At 26.6% G+C, this 14,924-nt stretch overlaps 2 protein-coding genes across 3 annotated transcripts in view; one reads left to right on the top strand and one right to left on the bottom strand.

Annotated features, from left to right (window-relative positions):
- LOC136982898 (ras-responsive element-binding protein 1-like) overlaps positions 1-2,420 on the bottom strand; it is a 47,738-nt gene extending 45,318 nt beyond the window's left edge. Inside the window, exon 1 of one of the 2 annotated variants that reach the window (XM_067279454.1) lies at positions 2,177-2,420. In XM_067279454.1, coding sequence (XP_067135555.1) covers positions 2,177-2,222 — 46 coding nt within the window. In that variant the 5' untranslated portion in view covers positions 2,223-2,420. The remainder of the gene's footprint in view (positions 1-2,176) is intronic. The other variant, XM_067279455.1, reaches the window with a different exon arrangement.
- On the top strand, positions 193-14,463 carry LOC136982899 (uncharacterized). Its single transcript, XM_067279457.1, has 6 exons — positions 193-2,051; positions 11,234-11,395; positions 11,472-11,582; positions 13,473-13,562; positions 13,711-13,849; positions 14,293-14,463. The coding sequence occupies exons 1-6, from the start codon at positions 1,956-1,958 to the stop codon at positions 14,349-14,351; spliced, it is 657 nt and encodes a 218-aa protein (XP_067135558.1). The 5' UTR covers positions 193-1,955; the 3' UTR covers positions 14,352-14,463.
- Positions 14,464-14,924: the final 461 nt, after the last annotated feature.

Raw genomic sequence — 14,924 nt, 5'->3', positions numbered from 1 at the left:
TAATAATAATAATTTAATTGTACATTTCCTTTTTTCGGATATAAATTTTTTTAAAACCACATTTAAATTTATCATCGGTAATTTTTCTGTATCTATTGCATTGATAGCTGATCTGCAGATAATCTAACTTTTCAATGTCGTCATGATATTTTTACCTTTTGGACTCATATGTGTGTCATGTACATCTACTCACGACACACATTTGAAATGAAATTGGGAACACAATCATTACACAATTTGTGTAGCCAGTGATAATCTAAACATCTAATGAAGCAATTGCTCTACAGTAGATATGCAGGTCTATAAATGACTTAACATGCTCACCTATTAAATAATCAATTTGCTGGCTACTAAATATTTTCCTATTGTTAGCCACATTTATTTTTCCTCCTAGGATACTAAGCACTCGTTTCAAGATTTTATAATATTTCGTAAGTAGAGTGGCTTATATAATAATAACAATAATAATAATAATGTTTTTTTTTTTAATTTGAAGGATGCGAGAATTTTGAGACAAGATAAAAGACACTTATTATTTAAGAGTGAGCTATTTGGAATTAATTACAGCGTTGGGAATACAACTCCCTCATCGATTTCAAGTGGATACCTACTCAAATTTCATCAGAAAAGAAGTTTTGTCTGCTTGCAAAAGTGTTAAGATGCTCTTTTTTTCCCCCTTCTTTCTTTTATTACGATAATTTCAAATGATGAAGATGCTTCTATAAATATTCTTATTACTTAATCATAATAATTAATAGAAATTTAACAAGGAAGTGATAAACATCTCTATAAAAACTTATTATTAATAATTATTGTTTTATATATTTTAAACTTTAAAAAAAATTATTATTATTAAATAAGCAAAATGTAGGCATAAATATATAACTTTTTTTCTATAAATGAACGAAGAAAAAACGAAAATGTTAATATTTATGGATTCGGAAATGCTTTCATTTTAAAAATATATTACACCATCTTAAATTACTTTTTCTTTCGACAAGTAATATTAAATTTAAACTAAATGATAATATAAATAAATCGTTTCAATTATATTTATTTTATTTATTTAGAATCGAAAGTTCGTTTCCATTATAAAAATATATAATACCCAATTTAAAACAAGTTAAAATAATTAAAAAAAAATTAATAATAATAATTCTATAAAATATTAGTCGAGATACCTAAGAGTAAACATGATAAAAGAATAATCGATGACAAATATATATTTTTGTCTTTGCAGTTACAATGACATCAACAAATCCTGTGTAATCATTTTGGAGCTATCCCGGTAAACAGATTCAGAACACCACGTTCTCCTTTGACCCCGTTTGATAAGGAATAAAGAATAACCCTAAAAATGGTTAAAATCTTAACCTTAATAGTAGCATTTTAAAATACATAAAACATCCCAAGAAAAAAAAAGAACCATAACGCTTAAACATCGAGTGATCGAACAATGAACAGACGTCCGACGATCACGATGATAAGTAATAAACTCCGAAATATTTACCAATAAAAATAATAATTTAACAATTTAAAAGCTTAAAAACCGCGTTAATTTTTTAAAATTCCTTTAAAATAAAAAAAAATTCCGCGAGACGGGCGCAACCTCTAAAAATCCCGATTTAAAAAAAAATAAATAAATAATTATTACGCATAAAAACACGTGTGAAATTGATTAAATTTTTAAAGCAGCACGCGCGGAAACAATAGTTAATTGTAGGGAAAAATCGGTAGACGAAACGAGAAAGAAATACAGCGAGTACAAATGAAGGAATACAAAGAGGGAAACAAGTCATCTCCGTCACAACTTATGATCCGCTTCTCCATTAACAAGTGGGTGGACTGTACCCATCTACGCATTCCACCACTGATAAAAGTATTAAGTATCAATTAATATAAATTTCGAACAGCTTTAACGTATCAACGACGTCATCTCATCGACAATATAGGAAATGAAACAAGTTGTATCTACGTTATCATCTGTTTCGACATTTCTTGAAAAAGTCGCACGGACCAGATCCGCCATCACTGACTCTATACTGATCCGGGTATCTTTAACTTTACCGTTGATTTATTTAATTATACAATAATTATTTATAAAATTATAAATTAAATAAGTTCAAAAAATTCATATAAATAAGTTAAATAATAAATTAGATCGAATATAATTCACCTTGTTGCTTGATGTTCTTAGGATTTGGCTGTTTCCTTCGGGACATGATTGTCGAATGGACGGATGCAGTCAAACTGACTTACTGCTCATGCGCATCTAACAGGTGGCGCCATAGTCGCGGGATATTTAAAGTCTCCTCTTGAGCTTCCTTTTTTCTGACGTTCCTGATTGGTCGGTCGGTTGAGAAGTAATGGGGCGAAAGGATTTACGTCTAATGTCGTTTCGTTACAGTTTCGAAATTTTCTTTGTCTCCGGCCAATATCACCATTAAACTTTTACATATTTATATGAAATTAATAATATTTTGTAAAAATTCTCGGAAGCGTTATCCGCCTGGATCAAAGTCCGACATTCTTAATGGTTACAGGAGATGGGTAGCGGCGAATAGTTCATCCATAACAAAGCGATTGTTTGTAATTTTAAAAATTCTCATTGGTGTATTTTAAGCAAACAAGTTCGCTCGAAATTCACTGTATTTTTTTAAGTGAAAAATTAATGAATTTTCCGAAATATTCTTAATCGATTTATAATTTTTCATCTTTAGAAGTAGACTCGTATGGAACTTTTACATCTGTGAATAATAATAATAGTAATAATAATAATAATCGAAAAATAGATTCACGTGTTAAGTATTGTTTCCCTGATTAAAATCAAGGATGACTTTCACGATAAACGAGCTTTTACTTTGTAAATAGAAAATAATAAAATATTTCGATATAAATTTTATATATTTAGATTTAGTAAACGGAAAATTTCGTTGCTATTACAGTATTAAAAATATCAAGAAATTTAATAAATATTATTCCATCTTTTTCCTTATAATACATGTAAAATTAATATTATTTTAATGATATTTTCTTCGTTTTATATATATATATTTCTGTCGCTTTAAATAAGGATTATCTGAATGATAATTATCTCATATGAATTCAGAGGTTTCGTTTTAAGCTTATTATTCTAATGGAACATATTTTTAGAGATTATATCCCTTGAATGTTAATTAAAAGAGTAAATATCTTTTAAACTTAAAAAGAAATTAAACAATTCTTAAAATTTTACGTTTAAAAGCTTTAACGGGTTTCATAATTTAATAATTAAAACAATATCGCGTATTGATTGTTAGAGAAGCTGTACGAAAAGGTGACTAGACTGTTTGGGATTGGAACACTTATTCAATTAAAGTGTAGAAATTGATTGTTTAAACGTGTTTAAATAGTTTACTGTCAAGCATGACAAACCAGAAAGCAGTAATTTCCGATTTGTAATCATCATGTGATGCTGACGTCATCATCAATTTTTCCTGAATACAAAACAGAGATAAGGAAGTGCCCTCTGGTATCGATTGATAAAAGCAGCAATATTAATGCTATAAGTAATTATTAATACAAAACATTTATTAGTTTTATATAAAATTTTAAACAAGAACTAGAACTGGTGGCACGAAAGATTTGCAAAAAACTAATAATAAATTTTTATTTTTAATTTATTCGTTAAAAATTTATTTTTTAAAAAATCGACTATAAAATGCGTATATATCTAATCTTAATAATCATCGAGAGATGGCGACACTTAAAATGAATACGAACTTAATACAGGAAAATTTTAAATTTAGGTTAATATTATTTATTATTGGATAATTTTATAAAAATAACTCTATCTGAAATCTGTTTTGAATCTAAACCGAAAAATAAAAGAAAATTAATCGAATTTTAAGATAAAATTATTAATTATTTTGATGTAAAGATGCAAAATATTGGTAATAAACTTTAAAATGGTAATAAACTTTAGTTAAAACGTCACTAATCCGAGAACAATACGAAAGAAGGTGGTGTGTTTCTCATAGATGACACGTTTATAAATAGATTAGTATTTGAATAGTCGTTAAGAAATTCAATATGAATCCATTTACAAATTCTCTTACTGTCAACGGGTTTAAATATTGTTTAATGGAGTAGAAAAATAAAAGTAAACTTTTATTCTACTCCATTAAACAATATTTAAACCCACTCAAATAATAATTTACCGATATTTTTAGTGATAATTATAAATATATTCAGTTAAAAACATTTTTCGATAATTCAGAAACAGATTCCTTGCAAGAATTTCCTTTCATTCGCAACTTCACAATTAATTTGATTTAAATTTTCCACGTTTAAAATATTTACAGGATTAAATTACACCTTAACTTATACAAGTAGAATTCAATATAAATATTTTAATAATTTACTAACCGAATAACGGCAGAACTTTTGGGAGAAGTAAAGACTCGTCAAGGGAATAAACAAGTTAGAGTAAGCTCAACTTCATGACTTTATTTTGTAAATTGTTAACGATCTTCGTGGCAAGTTTTAACAATTCAAGTAAACGATCTCCAGTGGTATGAATTGTACAAAGCAAAATTTGATTACTGATCCATTTATTTACTTTTAAAGACTGATAATACTTCAGCTAATATTTTCTTAGAAAAATAGATTCATCGATAGATGATTCATCAGTTTCGTTGTTAACAATTGACTTATTCTCAGAAAATTTTTACGAATAAGTAGAATGTTTCAGAAAATAGAATACAAATAGCAATAACAATAAAATAAACCATAGAACATAAGAAACTACAGGAAGAATTTTTTTTTTTTTTTAAGGAAATGGTAAAAGTTCTTTTCGAAATTGTTTATTTGAAATTGTTTAAGGTTTAACCAAGATTTATATGAACTTTTCTCATTCTTCAAATGTATTATTAACCCGAAATGACATTACTCCAAGTAAGTTAATTATTTATGAACCATAAAATCAGATAAAAATCTTTTAAAATTAAGATATAAAAAATATGTCAAAAAGAAAAACAAAACTTAATTTGAATATAAAATACTGTATTTTATTTTGTTTTTTACAAAATAATAACAATGTTACAAATAGATAAAACGACGTGAAATTATTACTGTTCAGTAATTATAATTTTTCTACTAAAATACACCCAATTGTTTAAAGTTCGAGGCAAAAAATTTAATAAAACAAATGTGTAAAATATAATTTTTAATCATACGATAATACTTTTCTTGCAAAAAAATTCAACAAAAAGTTTTCTAATATCAACTGGTAAAAAAAAAGTAACAACATGATAATGACGGGAACAATCGAAATTCCTAATCGCTGAATAAATAATAATGATGATGATTAATGAAATATAATGCTTTGGACAAAACATAAATACTATTTTATAATATATTCAATTTATGAAAAGACCAAATGTTTTATCAAAATGATAAAAGTATTTAACGAAACTGCGATGATAAAATAATTATTAAAGAAACCATCATTTTTTAATAATATCATTTAATAAGTTATTTATTTATATTACTATTATCTATAAAGGATTAATATGAAAAGCTAATACTAATCTCTTCTGTGGAAAACACAGTATTTTATGTAAAATGTATAGGGGCTATTGTAATTATTATTATTTTTTTTTAAATAAAATCTTGGTTATACAGTAAAACTGTTTCGGAACATGGCTTGAGAAAGTGCTGATATAAAAATATTCAAACGAATTTTAGTATTTCTGTTTTAAATGAAATATGGATAATCCAGCCATTTCTCAATCCTCGTTGAAATGCTTCGTAGCTATTGATCATATAAACCCGACTAGGCGCCATCATCCGCTTCTGTATATAGCAGTAAACCGAGTGTGGAGCTAAATTTAAATACTTCAAACAATTCAAAAATTGTATAATTGAAGTAGTCCACAAACAAGTTTTGAGAGAAGTCATGCTATTAAGTCGTTTACAATACAAAATCGTACACTTAATAATTCATAGATACAGAAGGGAGAAATTCTTTCACGGGTTTTCTGTGGTGTTATTTAAGGAAGTCGCTACATCGAGGTTTGATTCTATACGCTTTGCAAGTAAAAAGTGGGCATTTTAACACAACCATCTCATTACACGTCTTTTTATTTAGATCATAATAACGCTTGAGACTCCGTGCAAGATGAAAGCAGAAGACATACAGAAAGATAACTGAGTATTGTTGTTTTTGTCAAAATATTTGGAATAAAACTTTGTATATTTCGTAGAAATTAAAATAATTTTTATTTTTAAAAGTTATATCCGTGTACAATAACATTTTAAATATTTTGTTTAAATTTTCTTCGAATTTATATTATATCTAATAACATAATAACAATAATGAACGATCCATTCTGATGATCAAAAAGAAGTGAGGTATCTAGCGCGTGACATCGTATCACGTGATTTAAGAAAGATTTGAAAATTGCTTGTAACTAATATAATACGGCATTTCAAAGCCTAAAAATGAATCCACGTTTTTGAAAAATATAAGTTAACTAATAACGTAATTTGCGAAATTTATAGGGTCGTTAAATAGATTTTAAATGCACCCATAAAAACATTTATTTCGAAATTTTTAATGGTAATTTTACGGAAAGAGAAAACAATGATAAATGTAATAGTAAAAAGTTATATTACAGCTAATTAAAATATTAATTCTAGAAGTCTCTGTTAAGATTTAGGATCAAAGCACATTTCTTCGATTTAAACAGACAAATATTTGTCTATTAATATTCGAATTATTCAAATTATTTCTAAAAAAACCTGAAAAATTAAAGTGTTTTTTGAAAATTTTCTAAGCTTTAGGTTGTTATTTGTCCTTTTATATTACACTATTTTATATCTTAAAAGTTACGACAGAATATTCCAAATTTTAAGAGCATAAGTCGTTTAAATTGTTCTCTGTTTAGTTTTGTGTCCGAAAGTGGATAATTTTTTTTTATTTAGTTTAATTATGAGTTGATTAAATTAGAATTTTAGAATAAAAACTCGATTTTTCAGGTTATTTATCCGTACCATTTTCTACGTATTGCAACGCTATTGTTATGTATATGTTTATAGATGGGCGTCTGCAGAAAATTTTCCAGGAGGGGCGAAGCTTGAAGACAAATAATTACATCAATAAATTTTGGGGGGTTTCTGTGTCACGAATAGAATACAGAATACAGAATACAGTATTGCACCAAAGCGGCCATGGTCGAGGGTTTAAGCGTTACCTGTCAATTGCTTTTACGATTATAATTTATGGAATTTTTTTACTCGAGTGCTTCTACGGATCCCCCATGTATTTATATATATAGTCTTTAATGTCTATATTTACAACCAAGAATCAAAAGTTAGTTAGAAGTTAACCAATTAATGTTCATGTACTAAAGTAAATGGTAATTGGTTAACTTATAACTCTAACTTTTGATCCTTGGTTGTGAATATGACCATAACTGTAAAAAAACCTTTTTCACAATGATATAAATTTAAGAATTTTGAAGATTTTTAGTTATTTTTATTTATAAGGCATTATAAGCTATATAATATTCGTTTTGTGACGTAAAAAGATTCATAAATGCATGACTTTCTTACTTCTACATATTTGAATAAAAGCGAAGAAAACAAACATTAAGAGTCTCATCACAATAAAAATAAGAATTAAAAGGCTTATTCAAGTTTTATATTTTATTATCATTGAATAAATTCACTATACGGCCAGATGGCCTAGGCCAAAGTAGACCACAATTGAGAAACCTGTCAGACACAAACCTGCTTATCTAGAGAATTCGAATTGAAATCGGCTCAGAAATTTTCATGGTTGAGTAGATCATGTGGCTAATGGCCACAGATTAACTAGCGGTTAATCTGTGCCAGTGGCCAATTACCCATTAGGCGCCTAAAACCTCGTCGTCTCGAGCGACCGCAAAAATTACATAGCAAAAAGATATGCCTCCAAAAATGAACGTTTAAAAAGTTATAATATAATATAATATAATATAACAAAAACATTTTTATTATTTAAGGATTTGGTTAATGTTACCTATGGTTCCAAGATGGTGGCTCGTCTGATTCCAGGAAGGAAACAGTGGGAACGCACGTTCTAACCTTACCTAACCTATTTTAATAATTTTGTTGGTAATAATTATGGTAATTTATTAGAATAGGTTATGTTAGGTTAGAACGTGCGTCCGCACTGTTTCCCTTCTTTTATTTGCTGGAATCAGAGACGAGCCGCCATCTTGGAACCATAGGTAACATTAACCAAGGATTTTATTGTCTTTTTAATTTAAAAAAAAAAAACACTTATACAATAGTCCTTACAACAAAATTTAGCCTAAAGCCTTAAAGGGACTTAATCCATTACTGTGTTGTGCCCTGTCATCTCTCATTCCCAGCTCCGTCGAGAGAAGCTGGGAATATTTCTTCGGGCCCGGAGAAAACTTCGGGCTCTAGTTGTTCCTATTTGTATAAATGAATGTTATTTATGCTAACAAAAGTTAAAACTATTTAAGACTGCTTTTGATTAATAAAAAAAAATATTCTACGTATTTCATTTGTTCAAAAACAAAAAAGACAAAAGGGGCCCGCCTATCTCCGGGCCCCATACAAGCTCTCGATCGTGCTCATCCCATGTTTCTATACCTGTCATTATGAAAGCCACGATAGGCATGTTAAAGGCTATCTTAATGCATATATATCAAACAAAATCGAAATTTTAAAAATAGATAAACTAAAACGAATAAATATTTTATTTTTAAAATTTAAAATAAAAGCTCAATTTTTCAGGTTATTTACCCGTATTAAGATCTATATATGATATATATAATTTTTATTTTTAGTTTAAATAAAAATATAAATAGTTTGATAAGCAATAAAGCAAACAATACGTGCACATATGGCTTATCCAGCTACATTTTTGTTAGTTAATATAATATAACTAATAAAAACGAAATTAAAAACTAAATTCATACATTTATCACATTAATAAAATTCTTTTTAATTCATTATTTTTTAAAATTAAATTTAAATGTTCACGTAAGTTGAAGAGAGGGAGAGAAAATCCATAACTAAATTTTAATTTTAATTTTAAACTTAAATTTTCTTACAAGTTGAAGAAAAATAAACTGTCCGGAATATTTCTTTAACATTTAAGTATCGTATCTGTAAGGAGTAATCAACATAAAATCAAATTATAAAAAAAAAGTTTTTCAAGGAGAGCGTTGCATTACACAGGAATAGGAACTTTTGTAATATTTTATTAAAGAAAAATGCAATTAATTCCGTGTAATTAATATCCGTTTATCCTTAATAAAACTTACATAACTTATAACCAACTTTTACGTACAATTTATACACATTTTCAATTATTTTATAATTTAAAAAGTCAGCAAAGTATTTACAATTTGATCAGTGTAATATATTTAAGCTTAAATGTACAAGCATAGAATACATATTCCTTCTTACTTTATACAGTATTATATACTGTATATACGCCTATACTGTAATGTCTCTACACATTTACAAAAGTCCTATATAGATAGATATATTATAGTATAAAAAAAAAATTATACAGATTTCATCTTATTTCCTTTTTAAATTTCCTTCTTATTTCCTTTCTTGGAAAAAAAAAATTAATTTTCCTTATTTTCTGATTTCTTTTTTTTCTCTCTCTTTTTCTTACCACTTCACACAATTTTTATATGATTTTTTTTGTAATGAGAAGTTTAATCTTAAAATAATAAATTTTTTATCAACTTAAATTTAAATTTTTTAAGTTGGACGAACATACTAATTTCATCTAATAAATAATTAATTTTGGTTAAATAATTATAATCAAAAACATAATTTATTTTCCTCAATTAACTAATAATTTGCTGAATGTTTATTTTAATGATTTATTTAGTCATTTTTAAAGAGTGATGGTTAAACTCTATGAAAATTCCTTAAGATTTTTAGGACAATTGGCACAAAACTGATCAAGTGGTAAAAATTAATTAGGCCATTTTTAAATTTTAAAAACAAATATATTAAGAATATTTTTTATTATTAAATTATTCTATAGATCTAGTTTAATAATCTAAATAGACCTATTAAATAAAATAACAATAATAATATGTTGTCTTGACATTTTTCAAACGGAAGCGCCCATGAATTATTTTATTAACCGCAGCAATATTGAATTGCTAGGAATTAAATACACAATAAAACAATAAAAAAAAGTTTTGGGAAACGCCTTAATGTATTTTACTTCCGACTTATATCTGCAGTTATTCAATTTTCTATATAAAGAATAAACACATAATATTCTATATATAAAACAACAATAGGTTAAAGCCATTCGACTTGCGATAAAATTAAATCATCTGAAAGAGTAGATTGGTAAATTATACAGTAAATTAATATAATAATAAACGATATAAATATGATAAATTATTTTATTAGATTAATAACAAGTAAATTTATTATGTCTAAATCATATATATCGCCACTGGAAAGAGAAAGTATTTATTGTTTATGGCTATGAAGGCGTCGAATTAAAAATCCGTACAATACTTTTCTTTTTGCAGATTAAAATAAAGTTAATGAGTTTATTGCTCTTTTAAAATCTTTTAATAGGTAATATATTTGGATCACGTGGTTTGTTCTATTCTTTTGTTTACATTTTAATCGCTAATAATTGAAACACATTAACGTTTTCATTATGAAAAATGTGTCTTGTAAACAAATCCGTACATTTACTTCGTTCTGGAAAAAAGGGTACATTTCGGTAAGAAGGGGTTTTGTAAACCAGCGTGTGTTTGGTAAGATTTAACAAATTGCAACAGAGCATGAGTGTAACGGCCTAGAATGAGATACAGATTGAACGTAAGACGTTGACCTGATCATTAGACCATACCATTGGTAAGAAGCACATTGTTCTCTAACGTTTCGGTCCGTAGTTTATTATAATAGCCTTTAATCTAACACTTGTGTTTAGTAGTAAGTCCGTTAAAAGGCAAAGAGGGAGCACGCCCGAATCATTCGGAACACTCGCTACTTAGATTTTGAATCCGTGGAGTACATGAAGAAGCTTCCTCACGAAGACATGGCTACCGTTGATTACAATTCTATGGGGCAAGATATACTCCCTCCCGTAAGACGTGTTTATGAAACTTTTAACGTGTTTATGTGATAATGAAAATTTTACAGTGTCTTATTATTTTTTTAAATTAATTTTATTTCCGAGCAGGCTTACAAACAACCTGGATCAAACTCGCAAAAATTAACCAGGATTATATCTTACACTGTAGTAACCATGACTGTGATCATCGGAGTATTTGTTTTGGCTGGGATGTATATTAGATCTCAACGTCGAGAGTGCCCTTGTACAATTCAAGAAAATCAAGTATATGTTTTTATTTAGTAAAGTAAACGATATTTTCGTTGCAATAATTAATCACAAATTTTAATTTTTAGTTTTCTCGGAGAATCGACAAGTTGCATCTATAGAAGAAGAACCTCTGAATGCTGTGGCTAGCGAAGTGGTACCCAAAAAATTGTCTCTACCTTTAAAATTACAAATCGATGATTCCGCAGGGGTAAGCTTTTATTGAAATATTTCTTATATTCTGCAATTATTCGTAAGTATAAAGTAATATTTTATGTACAGATAAAGTAAATACTGTATATTAATTAAAGTTTCATCTTTAAAATTAAAGCGATGTTTTTTTTTAAAAAAACGGAAATTTTTCAGAAATTTTAATGAATTAATTAAGTTAATTTATTGTTAATGAATTAATTAGAACAGAATTTTACTAATGCAAATGACTTTTAAAGAGAGATGCTCACATTAAAAGTTTAAAGTAATTTAGAGTCTAATCACTAAAACTTTCTCATCGTTTCTCGATTCATTAGTAAGAGATTATTGTACTCAGTTGTAATAATCTTCATCAATTCTTATTCAACCATTACGAATCAGTTTTAATTGAAATTTAATCATTATCGAATAATGATTAATACCATTCAGTACAAATTCACTGTAAGCATCGGAGAGAAACAAATTATTGGGTTGTGGAAAAGGCATTTGTCCTCTTCCTCGTGAATCTTACGTTCTGATTGCATTTTATCATATTAAGATAAGAGGGTGGGAAGGGATTTGATGCATTTCATCCGGATAAGAAACTACCAGATTACTCAGTAAACTAGAACCGTATACGATATAAGAATTGAAGTTGGACAATACGACTTCTGGTAATAATCCTTATCTTATTGTCCTAAATAAACATGACTGTTTCCACGTCATGGTATTATTTTAAGTTTTACTAAATTTATCTTTAGTTTTAAATCTGTATTAAATACGCACGAAAATAAATTAACTGTATACAAATTATTGCTTAATTTTTTTACTTTAAAAGATTTCAGCAAGAATCTTAATTTTTCGAATTTTAATAATAATTTGTTTACCGTATTTAATTGAACTATATACACAGTAAATACAGTGTATATACAGTATAGATACATACCTACATACAGTATATAGTATACATATTAAATTTATACTGTAAATACAGTAATATATATAATTGCATGGTTAAAATATTTTAAAATATATAGATTTTTTTCTGTTTTTAAGTAACATTATTAACTTAATTTTTATATAATAATTTTATACATATATAGATTACTAAGAATTATTTTACACGTGTAATATTATTATGTAAAACTTATAGAATAAAAAAAATAAACTTACAAATATAAGTTTACATACTTTTATAAGTATTGTATAGATAGAATGTAACACAGTATTTCATGTATATTAATTCTATACTTTAAAAATTACAGGCTATTTTTAGAATTTATAGATTTACTTTAAAAAATAGCAACGTAATTTTTGATTTTTATATGTAAAATAAACAGTAGATACTATTTGAAATGCAAATTTAGTTGTAACGTTAACGTTTAAACGCATCTAGATTTTCCTCCTTACTTCATAAGATTTATATATTTCAATTTCCCTATATGCATATAAAAAAATGGAAGAAATGAGGAAAAAATAAAGAAAAAAAAATCTGAATGATATGACACGAAAGCGAATAAAACAAATTCAAAATAATAATAAATAATTTAAAAATAAATTTTATATTTGACATACACAAAAATAGAGAAGAATAAAAACTATAAAAAATTTAGGATGTTGGAATTAAATGTGAATAATTAAAAATAATTTGTTCCGTTAGAATTATTAGGAGAAATGACGTCATTAAGAAATGTAACGAAGCGTTGAAATGTTTCTTTTTTCTTTTATTATTATTTATTTCTGAAATGTTTTCCGACTTTTTCAACGAAAAGTAGGTGATCAAAATTAGGCTAAATTTTAGTAGAAACGGAAATTTTTTGAAATGCGTACGTATCTGATTAGAAACTAATGATTTAAAATACATTTTAAATAAACAAAGTAAACATAATTTACGTATTTAAATTATTTTTAGAAGATGCTGAATAAAAATCAAAAAGCTCACGTCAATTGTATAATAGAAAAGCGCAAAGCCAGCCAAATTATATCACAAGAACCGAAAACAGTTAAGTGTTTTTATTTATTTATTTATTTACCGGTTGATAATATCTAAAATTAATACTTTAAAAAGTAAATTAAAACTTTTACAAGATAATTTATACAAAATTAAAATACTTTATGCTTATTAAAAAATATTTAAAAATTCATTTAAGTTGATGACTCCATTCGGTAACATAACTTCGGATCCAGGAATGGTGCATTTAACGGGAGAAAAAATGATATTTTCTTGCTTTAGTGGCGTTAAGAAGAATAAACCAAGACGTCCCATTAAAAATGCAACTTTTCTTGGAGGTAAATGATAACATCTTTATTGTTTATTTATATATAGATCCTTGTATAAATGGGCATTTAGATAAAAAAAAACAATAATAATGACAAATCAATTTTTTACGGAAAATTTTCCGCTTGCCTGATGCGGATAAACATAGAAACATTGATAAGGGCGTGTTTATCTGCACTATTTCTTTTTGTTTATATTAAGATTATAGATTTAATGAAGTTCGGCTTTACTGCCGAACGAATATGTATTAAGGATAAGGGAGGATATAATTAAAATAACTTCTTATATGCCAATAATTAAGAAACTAACCTATCAAAATTAATCTATACTGCCAAATCAAAGACATTTGAAATTGTAATTTTAACCCAATTTAACTTAGTTAACTGTTAAATATAATGTATCCACTGGTACACGTTTACATATAAATTGTCTTCTTTTTCTTTTTATTATTTAGATAAGTCACGCCCAAGAAGAGAAACTGGAAAAGATTGTATGTGCGCTTGTGAATGTTGAAAACAGGAAGTAATACTCTAAATCATAAAACTTTCTCCATTCTCATTAAGCTCCTGTTCTCTTAACCTGTATAATATTTGTTAATAATTAAGACGAGTTTTATAATTTAAATATATCATTTTAATGCTTTATTTCTAAAGTAATAAAATAAAATAATATATAAATTTATTTTAAAAAAAAGTAATATCTTTTCTTCTTCGAAAAATATTATTTTCGCTAACAGATGGCGCTAATATAAACCCTGGCTTGCTTCTCTCCATCCCAGTTCCGAACGTGTAATTATACTTTCGAAAGTAGGAATTATTTCTCGTGGAATGTCCTCTTAACCTAGAGAAAAAATCAATATGTACACCCTAAAAACCTCTTAAATATTTGAGATCAGGAGAAAAAAAACTGGTCTTGCAACACTTAAAAATGTGAAAAAATTTGTGTATTTTACGAATTCAAAATTTTTCTTAATAGATAAGCCAAGAATCAAGTTCAAAAATTATAATAATGCATTCATTACAATCATTATATGCAATAATATAAAATTACAACAATAAAATCAATACATAACAATACGTAACAATA

The sequence above is a fragment of the Centruroides vittatus genome, unplaced genomic scaffold (genome assembly GCF_030686945.1).
Source record: "Centruroides vittatus isolate TY-2023 unplaced genomic scaffold, ASM3068694v2 contig_874, whole genome shotgun sequence".
NCBI classification, from domain to species: domain Eukaryota; kingdom Metazoa; phylum Arthropoda; class Arachnida; order Scorpiones; family Buthidae; genus Centruroides; species Centruroides vittatus.
The sequence above is the reverse complement of the archived record's forward strand: the minus strand, read 5'-3'. Positions and strand labels throughout refer to the sequence as shown.

Excerpts from the sequence above, each read along its gene's own strand:
- LOC136982899 (XM_067279457.1), top strand. The coding sequence starts at position 1,956 with ATGAAACAAGTTGTATCTACGTTATCATCTGTTTCGACATTTCTTGAA. Across the intron at positions 13,563-13,710 it reads TATCACAAGAACCGAAAACA|TTGATGACTCCATTCGGTAA; the intron begins GTTAAGTGTTTT and ends AATTCATTTAAG. Across the intron at positions 13,850-14,292 it reads AAATGCAACTTTTCTTGGAG|ATAAGTCACGCCCAAGAAGA; the intron begins GTAAATGATAAC and ends TTTATTATTTAG.